Source organism: Pipistrellus kuhlii, unplaced genomic scaffold, assembly GCF_014108245.1.
Source record: "Pipistrellus kuhlii isolate mPipKuh1 unplaced genomic scaffold, mPipKuh1.p scaffold_m20_p_37, whole genome shotgun sequence".
Classification (NCBI taxonomy): domain Eukaryota; kingdom Metazoa; phylum Chordata; class Mammalia; order Chiroptera; family Vespertilionidae; genus Pipistrellus; species Pipistrellus kuhlii.
In genome coordinates this window covers 4885274-4898481 of record NW_023425537.1, presented here as the reverse complement: position 1 = coordinate 4898481, position 13208 = coordinate 4885274, and the positions used below count along the sequence as shown (strand labels likewise).

At 47.1% G+C, this 13208-nt stretch overlaps 1 protein-coding gene across 1 annotated transcript; it reads right to left on the bottom strand.

Annotated features, from left to right (window-relative positions):
* Positions 1-193: 193 nt before the first annotated feature.
* CWC25 (CWC25 spliceosome associated protein homolog) lies at positions 194-12368 on the bottom strand. Its single transcript, XM_036461411.2, has 10 exons — positions 12179-12368; positions 9429-9601; positions 7113-7349; positions 6464-6533; positions 5666-5793; positions 4973-5036; positions 4170-4381; positions 3436-3534; positions 1678-1839; positions 194-1168 (listed from the first exon to the last, which is right to left on the bottom strand). Exons 1-10 carry the CDS (start codon positions 12194-12196, stop codon positions 1054-1056), a joined length of 1278 nt encoding a protein of 425 aa, XP_036317304.1. The 5' UTR covers positions 12197-12368; the 3' UTR covers positions 194-1053.
* Positions 12369-13208: the final 840 nt, after the last annotated feature.

Sequence of the window (13208 nt, the reverse complement as noted above, 5' to 3'; positions counted from 1 at the left end):
GAACCATAACTTTTGGTTTTTTTAATAACTGACTAAAAAATAGTAGCAAACAACTTCAGGAAATCTAGAATTATTATAATAGGATTACTACATGATAAAAGGAAGCCATAAAATATAAATAGCTTCTATTTTTATTTTTTTAAGAGCCAGGGAGCATACTGCCAATTTGGTCCTGACTCATAAAATGATTTGATTTCATCATTGCACTTCTCACATCGAAGACTCTACGCAGTGTGAAAGGATGGCTACCTTAGACCCTATCCATAAACCCAGCCCCTCCTAAACCAGCTGGATGTGCAAAGGGGAAAAAAGCTGACCTGCCTTAACTGCATTACTTATCGATAATAACAAGATACAATGTGGTTCTGTTACATATAAAGTCGCTTACGAAACAAGATATTCTCACAAAGCTAATTTTTTAAAAAGCATGTAAAAATTACCATTTGTGTGTACACACACACACACACACACACACACACACTATACTTTTACAGTTTGAAAGGTAGTCCAATGGTTTCAACAGTTGACTTAGGAATTTAAAAAATATTTTCTCCTTCCAGATTCTTTGTCACTCCCTTGGCTCTGCCCTAACCTGATGTCATCCTGTCACCTATCGACTAAGTCAAATAAATGTCCATTTACCCTGGTAAGCACAATCCAGCTCAGTGACGCTGGAGCGGGGCTTCTAAAAGGCCTGGAATATGCTGAGGTGTGTTCACACAGGTGGGAGGAAATGGCATAACACCAACCCCAACCACAGGAAACAGCCCTCCAGAGGGGCAGGAGTGCTCACACCGAGATGGTCCATTGCCCACCATTAAATACAGTCAAAACCCACTATGCACCCAGCACAAGCTGCTGAGGGTCCCATAAAGCAAGTCTCACTACTTCTCAAAGGAAGTAGCTGTTTCAGGAACCCACGGAGGACAGTCACTTTGAACAGTGGTGGTTTGACATCTGTGGAGGAAGTCGCTTGAACTCTTATAAAGAGAATTTTTAAGGGGTCAGCAGCTTCCCTGGAAAATTCAGGAAAACCAGTGAGAGAGGATGGTTTCATCTTTTCATAAAGTTCTTCTCCAGGGCCACTGAGGTCCTCTGCAGAGAGTAGATGTTCCGCTTCACCCGGTCCTCCAGGGAGGAGGTGGACGCACTCTCTAGCTTCATGCGCCTAGGGAGAGAAGACAGATGAATGCAGGTGACAAACGTGTCAACTGGTCAACTAGCAAAATTAAACCAACAGGTTGCTAGCCACAAACCAGTTGTAAAAACACACCCTCTCTTACGCCCACATACATCACTTTTGCCTCCATCTGGAACTCAGTTATTTAAACCAGATTCAAAGGGAAAATTTATCTGTTTTGGAAAATAGTCAAAGCCTCATTGGAAAAAAAGATTTCCTCAGCAGAATAAAAAAAGCTGGTTGGGCAAAAGGAAGGCCAAGGAGATTCCATGAAAATACCAATTCACCTCTCCTCCCCTCAAATTAAAAACATGCTACTCTCTAGCCAGGTCTGGCCAGCAGCTACGAGTGGTAACAAAGATGGTCTGGAGACTGCGCTCCATGTTCTCTCTACAGACACAGAAACACTGGGAGCACCAGGAATGAACCAGCTGCCCAGCTGCCTTCTTGGGACCATCGCTACCAATGAAAGCCATTGGGGAAGAAGGTGCACTCACTGGATAAACTTCCCGTCCCGAGAGTCCAGCTTCTCCAGCCTCTGCTCCCTTTCCTCATCCTTAGCGTGCTTCTTAAGGATGTTGAGTCTCTCTTCCTCCCGCCACTTGGCATTTTCCATCATTTCTTGCCGTTTTCGCTCAAGTTCCTCTGATGAGAGCTTTCTGTTGGACACAAAAACCACCCCAACATGTCTACTTCTCTCCTAACAAAAAAAACAACGGAACCACCTCAGGGAGAACAGGAATCAGGTAGGACCTCAGGTTCACACCTCACTGCTCTTCCCACAGATATGCCTAACCTACAGTCAAACTCAGGATGAGTTTCTTTCCTTCCAAATACCTTGCTTGGTCAGGTGGGAAGTTGCCAGTCAAAAATAAATCTTTTTAGCCCTCGCCAGTTTTGCTCAGTTGATGGAACACCGGCCTGCAAACTGAAGGGTCCCAGGTTCCATTCAAGGGCACATGCCAAGGTTGTGGGCCTGATCCCCAGTAGGGGATGTGCAGGAGGCAGCTGATCAATGATTCTCATTATGGATGTTTCTACCTCCCTCTCCTTCTCCCTTCCTCCCTGAAACCAATAAAAATATATTTAAAAATAAATAAACTTTTTTTTTTTTTTAAGTTTCTATTCCCTGGAAACAGAGAATCAGGCAATTAATAGTTAAAAGGGACCTAGGGTCCACCTCTCTTCTAACGACATAGTGAATACAAGATGTTGTAGACTCAGTGGTTCTCAACATTGGTTACACATCAGAATCACCAGGGAGCTTTAAAAACACTGATGTCTCGCTGAAACCGGTTTGGCTCAGCGATAGTCGGTCTGCGGACTGAAAGGTCCCAGGTTCGATTCCGGTCAAGGGCATGTACATTGGTTGCGGGCACATCCCTGATAGGGGGTGTGCAAGAGGCAGCTAGTCGATGTCTCTCTCTCATCGACGTTTCTAGCTCTCTTTCTCTCTCCTTTCCTCTCTGTAAAAAATCAATAAAATATATTAAAATAAATAAAAACACTGATGTCTGGCCCTAGCCGGTTTGTCTCAGTGGATAAAGTGTTCACTCATTGATTAAAGGATCCCAAATTCGATTCTGGTCAAGGACACATATCATACCTCAGTTGCAGACTCGAACCCTGGCCCTGGTCAGGGCGTGTGCAGGAGGCAACCAATCAATGTGTCTCTCCCCCCTCCATTCCATACTCTCTAAAAGCCAATGAAAAAAATATCCTCTAGTGAGGATTAACAACAACAAAATACTAATGTCTGGGTCCATCCCCAGAGATTATGAGGTGTAGCTAGGTAATGGGACCTTTTTTTTTTAAGCTTCCCCAGTGATTTTCATGTGCAGTAAAAGGAAGTTCAAGGTTACTCATTCATCTAAACTTCTACTAAGAGCTACTGCATCGCCTAGGGACAGCCTTTCCCTCACATCCCAGGGCAGCACGCCTCTATCCTGCCTGACCCACTCACGCCCAGCTCAAACACAGAGTCCTGTCTGCCCTCAGGAGGGGCCCCTGCTGCCCTTCCAGCTGAGGCCTCAAGTAAGGGACACTCTCTTGAGAAAAGCTTTCCTATGGAAATAGAGAACTTACAGATGTTGAGAGACTATCCCTTCAATATGCCTCCCACTCTGAGGGGCAGACGTCTAAAAGCTGACAAGAAGAATAAAAAAAGCTGGTTGGGCATAAAGGTGATGTAGGTTGTCCACTTGCCCAAGACTCAGGCCTGCAGGGCTGAGCTGACCTGCTGGCTCCTGACCCACCTGGTGTATCCAGGAGCATGCCGCCGCTGGTAGGCCTCCTTTTTAGGCGATGGGCTCCTGGTTCGGCCTCGCTCTCTCCTGCTTACCTTAGAGTTGTGTCTGTAACAGACGCAGAGAGCAGAGAGGAGAAAAGTTTTTTTCAACACAAGGGCTTTTATCGTGTTCCTCAAACGATGGAAGAAAAGCTAACTGTTAGAATTATAATCCAAACTGAAGAAAACAGAGGGCAGAAGTGAAAGGAAAACAAAGGCATAAAGGTACATAAGATTTGATATTAAACCTGCTCTAGAGATTCCAAATATGTAAATATGTAGTTCAAGTCAGCATGGCTCAGTGGTTGAGCATCGACCTATGAACCAAGAAGTTCACAATTGGATTCCCGGCCAGGGACATGTCCGAGTTGCAGGCTCAATCCCCAGTGGGGGCGTGCAGGAGGCAACCAATCAATGATTCTCTCTCATCACTGATGGTTCTCTCTCTCTCTCTCTCTCTCCCCCCCTCTCTTTTCCTCTCTGAAATCAATAAAATATGTACATATATATTTTAAAAACATTAAAAAAATATGTTGTTCTATGGGCCTGGGCTTTCCATTGAGGTGAGGGCACATGACGTAAAGGGAGTAACAAAGCAAAGACGCTTGGGAAAATTAATGAACAGACGTCACCAAAAGCAGATCGCCTGTGTGACCAGCCCCAGCACACACAGGTTATTCCACAGTGAATCCCAGGACTCACGCTTTGCTTGGCCTTGGGGACCGGGACCTTCTGCCCGGGGAGGGAGACCTCCTGTCCCGGGACCCTCCTTCTCTGGTGCTCTTCTTGCTGGCATGTCTGGGGGGCGAGGGGGAGGAGCTCCTGGACCTGGAGTGATTCTTCCACCCATGAACTCCTTTTGGCTCAGCCGTCAAAGGGCCCTGCAGACGCTGGCTGTGGTCGGAGTTCCTGATCTGTATCATAAAGGAAAGGAAGAAAGGCTATTCCTAGGGAAGTCCAGCAGCTCAAGAGAAAACGCAGTGAGACAAGAAAATGAATGGGCACGGAGGCTCTGTAAGGAGACAACTGGGTGACCAATCCCTTCCCAGCGAAACTTAGGAAAGTTATCTGCAGAATTATTTAAAAGACTGTACCCACCCAACCACCACACTGGCTTGGCTCTTCACTGCAGCCTAAGGAGGATCCTCAAAAGAGGCAGAGCATGGAGGACAGGGCCTAACGCTAAACATACTAAGGGAAAAGAAGGAATCCAGAGGGGTGTGCATTTGTTAAACATTACCAGCCTGTACACTTAAAATATATGCATTTCAAGTACATTATTTGCAGAGGGATGGACAGAATGCCTAAACACTCCCCTGGTGGGTTAGCCTCTGCTCAGAGGGTCCTCAGCTCAGGGATATGCATGGGCCTGTTTCCCAGAGCCCCAGTCTTAGCTGCTCAAACTGGCTCCTTCTCACGTTTGATTGGCTGCTAAAAATGCTATCTAAAAGGCTGAAGTTGGCACATTCAACAGTCCACTCCCTTTGCAAAGCTCATGTCCTTACCTGTAAACCATACCCAGGAACTTTGGATAAAACAGAGGAAGAATTTGCCATCTTCTTTTGAGATCTAAAAGATTAAAACACACACTCATCGAAAAAAAGGAAATGTAAAAAGGTCCAGTGTACATCTCTCGTGCTGAAATGTGCTTCCTGCTTCAATGGCGACCTTTCCCGCCTCCCAGCTCTTACTTGGGAGTGTGTCTCTATCGGACTGTCTTTGCTGGAAGATGCATCAGCACAGCCATGTTTTTCCTGTGGAAAAAACGTGGGCCCAGCTTTTCAGCCCTGATGCCTGAACACATTCTCCTCTCACCTCGTGCTGCTATTCCAGGGACCAAGAGTGAGTCAGCAGCGACAATGTTGACTGCCCCCACAGAGAAGATACCCAGAATGGGCCCAGATGGGTCCATTAAGCATTAAAAAAAAAAGCCTACATAAAACTCGCTTCAGTCTCTGAGAAATCACCAGCTGAGATGAAAGTCACATCCAGGCTGTCTGACCGAAGACCCACAGGGCTCTGCGGTCACGCCAAGATCTCCAAAAAGCTCTAGTGGTAAATGGCCAGCTCTGTGGGCACAGGGCCCGGGTCTGAGTTCACCACTGAAACCTCAGGCCCTGGCAGTGGGCGTTCAGGAAGTGCCTGTGGAATGACTGAGGGAATGAATCAATGAGGGAGGCCCGCCTCCGCATGCTCACCTCCCCGAGCTGCGCTCATCCTCACTGCTGCAGCGATCACTGCTGGAGCTTCTGTGCTTATGTTTCTTGTGCTTCTTCTTCTTCTCCTTCTTTTTCTTCTTCTCCTTTTTTTCCAGACTCATTTGCAACTAGAAAATGCCCAGAACATAATCACATGAGATTACTGAGACCCTTGTCAATCCTCCTGAGTGGACTGGGTTCTGCACAAACTACCTAACTCCAAGCCTCTGGATCTACAGGGGCCCTGTCAACAGCAGAAGGCCTTACCCCTGGTTGTACACAAATGCCCCCAGACTAGTGAACAGAATCTCTGGTGGGTGGGGCTAGGCATCTGTGTTTTCACCAGTCCCTGGACCCACTGCCTAGCACATCCATCTGTCAAAAGAATTCCAACTTCACTGAAAGCCGTGGGAACTGAAAGATCAATCTTCACATTTTCCTCACCAATTGATCCAAGAAATAATCACATGTCATGTGAATGCTGCCACGAAAGTCTGCCACCTCATCTCCTGAACACACTGGATGATCATGCTTTCCACAGGCATGACCCATACCCCTCTTTTTCTGGAACCATGCCATCACATGGTACTTTCCCAATCAAAAGACATAAAATAAAAAATCAAGTTTAATTAAGCTTGATAAATTGAGATTGCATAAAATCACCAGGAAAAGGTCTCTAAAAGACAAAATATTTGAAAGCCATTGTTTTCCTCTCGTAAGGTGAGAGTAAAAGCAGTGAAGTTCTCATGTTGAAGTAGCTAAAAGATACTCCTGGTGCTCATTTGATGCACTACTTACCAATTCTTTGATTTTCTTCATTTTCACAGGATTATTCAATACCTCTCTTTTTTTTTCTTCTTCCTTCTTCCTAAAGAGAGGAAATTATAAAAATCTTCACAACTTATTTTAGAAAGGAAGTTAAGTCACTTATTCCACTCTCCACAATTCTGGGTAGCAATCTTTTTTCAAAAGGCATGTAGGCAGATTCTATGTTGAAATCTACATGATGGTGTGAAAGCTAGAAACCTTCCCCAAATCTGCATACAAATCTGCATAAGGACTGAATATTGTGAGGACAGTCCACACTGGTTCCCTGTGGGGTGACTGTTAGGCTTCCCACTCGAGGCTTCCCAAATAGTCAGGTAAACGGGGTCAGCCAAATTCCCAAGAAGCTGCCCGTCTTTCTGACCTGCTTCCACCTGGTATTTTGTATTAAGGGTCAACAGTAAACGAATAAATCTGGTCTGGTCCACTTGCCAATCTCTCACCATATGGCCTACACCAGGCACCCACAATGGAGCCTCCTTGCCAACATCAAGCAGCCCAAAGGGAGACAAACGCTTTCACATGATGTATAAAAGCTAAGGGAAACCACCTGTGAAGCGAGATGCTCAGTAACACGCCTCTAAGCATCCCTGTAACAGAGCCCTCCCAGCCCCTCCAGCACCTGATGATGAAGAGCGGGTCCTCCCGGATCTTGCTGGCCATGTCGAGGAGGGAATTGGCACCCGATGGGGCAAAGATAGAGCCTGGGAGGAGTCCTGTCTCAGAAGAGCAGCCTGCCTCCTTCTCCTCCATCTTCTCAAAAACGTATTTGTCAATGGGGCGCCCCAGCAAGTACTCATCACGGTTCACCATCCCCCCGGGACCCTGGTACATCCAGTCCAATTTTTCTTCTTTTTTCCTAGATCAAGAAAAGGACATGTAGACACTGACACACAAAACCTGAGCACGAAGGATGGATAACCACAGCCGGCCAGAGCAGGACTCATCCTACAGGCACCTAAGATGGGCTAAACACAGCACTCCACATGGCACCCAGGGAGAAATGGTGCTGCCAGCATGAAGCTTACCATTTAGCGAAGATCACTTTCACAACCTAAAACAATTTATGAGGAAATCTATGTTCCTCAACTTGGGGCAGAGATCTTTTGCCCAGGGCTTCTACAAAGTTTTAAATTATCTAGAATTATCTGAAACAATAGCATATTCTGATAATCTCATTACCAAGACCAATTTTAGTGATGAATATGCAGTTGTGCTCACTGAGTGTTTTGGTGCTCATTGTCATATTGGCACAAGCAGTGACACTACGTTATGGAGATGGTGAAAAAAGCCCAGAGATAACCCTGTAAGAAAATTATGCTTTCAAGCCAAAGAGGGGGGCCAAATTATGCCACAGTATCATTTGCTTAATATACTAAACAAATATTTCCTTAGAGTTCTGAGACAAAAAAGTGGTGAGAAAACTGAATCCTCAGACAACAGACAATAAAGGCACGCTGAATTTATAAAAGCTTATGCTAAAGCAGCTAATACCCTACTCACACTGCAAGCAGCAATGTGTTTTCATCAAAACCTATAACATTAAATTACATATTTTTTTAATATGATTATTTTGTGTATTTGTTTTTGGTTAAGATTATATAAAACTATGAACATAAAGAATGTCTTTTTGGTTACATCCCTGGACATTTTAAAAAATATTGTTTTAGCTGAAACCGGTTTGGCTCAGGGGATAGAGCGTCGGTCTGCGGACTGAAAGGTCCCAAGTTCGATTCCGGTCAAGGCACATACCTTGGTTGCGGGCACATCCCCAGTGGGGGGTGTGCAAGAGGCAGCCGGTCGATGTACCTCTCTCATTGACGTTTCTAACTCTCTATCCCTCTCAATTCCTGTGTAAAAATCAATAAAATATATATTTTTAAAAAATTTTATTGTTTTACTGATTTCTGAGAGAGAGGAAGGGAGAAGGAGAGAGAGAAACATCAATGCAAGAGTGAAGCATTGATAGGCTGCCTCCTGCATGCTCCCTACTGGGGATCAAGCCCACAACCTAGGCATGTGCCCTCACCAGAATCAAACCAGTAACTTTTGGCATATGGACAATGCTCAACCAACTGAACCATACTGGCCAGGGCCTTCGGACATTTACTTTTTTATTTTAAATATATTTTATTGATTTCAGAGAGGAAGAAGGGGGGAGGAGAGGGGGAGGGAGGGAAGGAGGGAGGGGAGAGAGGGAGAGGAGAGGGAGAGGGAGAGGGAGAAGGAGAGGAGAGGAGAGGGAGAGAGAGAGAGAGAGAGAGAGAGAGAGAGAAATATCAATGATGAGAGAGAATCATTGATCAGCTGCCTCCTGCAACTAATGTACATGCCCTTTACCGGAATCGAACCTAGGACCCAGTCCACAGGCTGACGCTCTATCCACTGAGCCAAACCGGTTTTGGCTGGGTAGGGTAATTATTATCTGCTACTCCTATCCTGTATTACACAAGAGGAAACAAACAGCGTAACATCGAGTGGGACTGTCCAGTCACACAGCTTTTACTGACAGACACACTGTCCACCTCCTTCCATGAGACCTCACTGCCCCCCTAAGCCTGCAACACAAACTAACAGAGCAGGAACGAGGCCTTGGCACATACCGAGAGGCAGGTAGCAGCAATCCCCTCAGTTGTGGTTATTTGCCAATCATCTACATGAGCTTGGCCTACACCAAGCCCTCTACATGTTATCTGTCCATCTTCCTCAAACCTTAGAAGCTGGGAATTCACAGTCTCGTGGGTCTAGCTCCATGGGTCGAGCCTTACATGGTGAGGCTCGAACATGCAAAGCCAGCCTCAGAACCCAGGTCAGACTGACCAAAACCCATGCTTTTAACCAGCCATGTGCCACAGCCAGATGCTGCCCCTCGGGCAGCCTGCAGTTCCCTGCACGCCAGGACACCTCGCCCCCAACGCCCCCGCAGCTCCCGGCTTACTTGACAGCGCCCACATCCTCGGCGTAGCGCTGCATCTCCTCCCTGGCCCTCTCCTCCCGCAGCTCCCGCTGCAGCTCCTCAATCTTCTTCCGCTCCGCCTCATGCTTCTGCTCAGCCTTCCACACTTTCTCCACATTGCGGAGCGTCTGCGGGTGCCAGCTCTTCTTCAGGTTCTGTGGAAATGGGCAGGAGGGAGAAAGCCGTTCAGGGAGTGTACGGGCAGCGAATGTAACTGGCCCTGCCTCACCCACCCCTCTGTACCCAGATCACACCAAGGCAGGCGTATGTAAGGCCAAGACTGTCTTTAACAATGACAAGGTTGGCACCCACAATCTCTCACACACCAGGGGGGTTTTGGTCAAGTGCATAAAGCTCCAGGATAAAAAAGGCCCTTGCTGAATTCCCTTCTAATCCTTTCAGCCTGAAATGCATATAAGTCTGACCTCCATTGGCTATGTCTGGAGTGAGGGTTGGTGATGACGATACAGGAGGAATGGGGCAGGAGATGGAAAAGCACAGACTCTGTAAACCACATTCATTCTTAGGAGCACAGCCTTCTTTTCCGGCGACTCACTTAGCCTGCCTGGCACCTGATGGCTTACAGCCCCATCAAGTACCTCCTCCAACCTCCCTTCCCAGGAATCTCCCCTTGGTTCTGATCTCCCCCCACCCCTTCACCCTCCTCCTCTCCATCCTCCCAAGAGCCACTCCTCTGATCCAGCTTTCCCAATCAGAGGTTTCCTGGAAGAAAGGACATCTCAGAACAATTACAAATAAAGCTGATAATGTAGAAAGAGGGGAGGCGGGGTAGGATTTTGTTTGTTTGCTTGCTTTTTGTTTTTATATTTTATTGATTTTTTACAGAGAAGAAAAGAGAGGGATAGAGAGTTAGAAACATCGATGAGAGAGAGACATCAACCAGCTGCCTCCTGCACACCCTCTACCAGGATGTGCCTGAAACCAATGTACATGCCCTTGACCAGAATGGATTCTGGGAACTTTCAGACTGCAGACTGACGCTCTATCCACTGAGCCAAACAGTTTTGGCAGGGGTAGGATTTTGTAGAACGAGCCTGGGAAGGCACAGGAGCATTTCTTTAATTACTGTCAGCTGAATCCAATGGAGTTGGCAGAGCCAGAGGCAGGAGTGTACTCAGCTGGACCCTCAGCCCAGGAGCTGGGTTTCCTTATCTAAATCCAGCCAAGCATCAGCCCACCCAAGCATGCACATAATTTCCTTTGTCTTGACCTTTAGTAAAACTTTCTGGGTTTTGCTGTATAAAATAAAAGCACTGTATTGGCTCTGGGTCCCTGACTCTCCATCAGAGGACTCAACTTTTTCCTTCCATCTGTGTCGGTCTGTCTCTTTCTTTCATTTTCTCAATCCCCAGCAGCCCCTACTCAAGAACCGGACTGCTCTCTAGCTGTGCTGGACGCGGCGAAGAGAAATATTTACAGCATTTCCAAACAGAATAGCGCACACAGGTGAAGGAACAGTGCTGAGGAAGGACATAGCACAACAATTCACTGTGGCTGGGGATGGAGTGTAAGCTGAAGGGAGGCACTGTCTGGAGACATTTTGGTTGCACAACTGGGGCACAGATCTGGGAGAAGGATGGTATGAGTGGCTAGAAGCCAGGGATGCTGGTAAACATCCTACAGTGCACAGGAACACACACACACACACACACACACTCATCCCAAAGAATTACCCAGTCTTGAATGTCAATAGCACTGAGGCTGGGAAACCCCGGATTAGAGCTTTCCTGTTCCCCAAACAATTAGGTGGTGACAGCCTGGGGCCGTGGGGGCTGAAGGGAGTTAATAGGGGGGAAAGGGAGGACATATGTAATATTTTCAACAATATTTTTTAATTTGCATTTTCCATGAAAAACAAAGAGCTTTCCTGTCTCTAAATGCAGTTTTCCGAAGAATACTCCAAATTCGAGGAACCTTGCTGGGGTATTGAAAATCTAACAGCTCCTGGACAGGTGACTTAATTGATTTGCTGATTCAATTAACTAAACTTTCAAGAGGTCAGCATTTTTCTGATGTTGCACCAAGCTCTTGTGGGTCACTGCCCAACTGAGGGCCTCAGCCCCCTACAAATGAACTATTCTGTTTAAGAGCAATTGCCACTTAACCTATATTAAGTGCTATAAATTCAGGAGAGAACTCTGACACTGTAGATAAGAATGCAGCACTGAAGGAGAAACGGAAAAGGTGGACCTGAAGATGTCTTCAGGCTTAAACCATTTTAAGACTGTAGACAGGTGGTGCCAACCCAGGACATGGCTCAGGGAAAGAATGGGGCACAAACCACGCCTACTCCAGCCCAGGACGTCGCTCTGAACTCCTAGCTGAGAAAGACAGATGTGTCCCAAGACAAAATATACAAAACAATGCCTGCGTGACCGGTCCTCGGTATCTGCCTTCTTTCCTACCCGAGATTTAACCCTTGTCCCCGGGCCTTCCCCCGGAATTTCCAGCCAAGACGGCCCCCTAACACACACACAAACAACCCCTGCCACCATTGGGGACACACCTGGCACCCCTCCCCAAGCCGCCGCTCAGTCCTTTCGTGGCCTTAGCGATCCGTCCCCTCTCCAGGCTCCGGCACACACCCCCACCCCTTCACCCCAGCGAAAGTGATGTTGCGTTGCCACGGTTACCCACTCCCACCAGTTTCCGTCCGGAGCCCCGGCCCGCCTCCCGCCTCAGTCCTCCCGGCCGAGACCCCCCTCACTTACCAGGTCTCCGCCTCCCATGATGGCGGGGACGTTTCCTCACTCCGGGGACCTGGAAGACTCAGGAAGGATCAAGAGGAAACAGAGAAATAGTTCAGGGACGAGACCTCCCCACCTCTGCTCTCGGGGGCCGCCGGCTGCCACTTTCCCAGCCGGATCTACATTCCACTTCCGGGAGGGCGTTCACATACGGCGCCGGCGTCGCGGGGTGATGACGTGTGTTACCCTGTGACGCAACGTAGCGGGAGCGTCACGTGTAGTTTCGCAGTTCGAGGCCCTCAGGTTGCAGCTCCCGTGGTCCTTGGGTTGGCACCCCTCTACTCTCCCGCTAGGATATGTGACCTTGACTGGAATAGAACCCGGGACCCTTCAGACCCCAGGACAATGCTCTATTATCCACTGAGCCAAACCAGCTTGGGCAAGGCTTATTTTTTTAATTCACTACGGCCTTGCATGCTCTCATAAAATACGGTACATGTCTGAATGCCTTTATCTTTACTATCATACATCCGATTGCTAAATTTGTGTTCACAGCTCTGACTTAATCTTAGCTCTGAATCTTAGATTTAGAATTTCCTAGGGAACCGTGTCCTTTTATTTTTATTTTACTTTATTGAATTTATTGGGATGACATAAATTTGTCTTTTTTTAAATATATTTTATTGATTTTTTTACAGAGAGGAAGGGAGAGGAGAGAGATAAAGAGCTAGAAACATCGATGAGAGAGAGAGAGAGAGAGAGACATCGACCAGCTGCCTCCTGCACACCCCTCACCGGGGATGTGCCTGCAACCAATGTACATGCCCTTGACTGGAATCGAACCTGAGACCCTTCAGTCCACAGACCGACGCTCTATCCACTGAGCCAAACCGGTTTCAGCATAAATTTGTCTTAATTGAATCCCAACCGATGTTCCACCGGTCTCTCCTAACTGGTTATTTGGAATATACTAGTATTTCAGGACATGGGAGTTCATTGCCTTCTCTAGTAACTTTGTGTCTGGGGGTTGAGGGGTATTTATAGTACATATAAT

Bases quoted from the DNA above. Each gene is read 5' to 3' on its own strand.
- CWC25 (XM_036461411.2), bottom strand. The intron at 5,794-6,463 runs GTAAGTAGTGCA...GGCATTTTCTAG, and splicing joins TGAAGAAAATCAAAGAATTG to TTGCAAATGAGTCTGGAAAA. The intron at 1,169-1,677 runs GTGAGTGCACCT...TTCTCTCCCTAG, and splicing joins CGGGACGGGAAGTTTATCCA to GCGCATGAAGCTAGAGAGTG.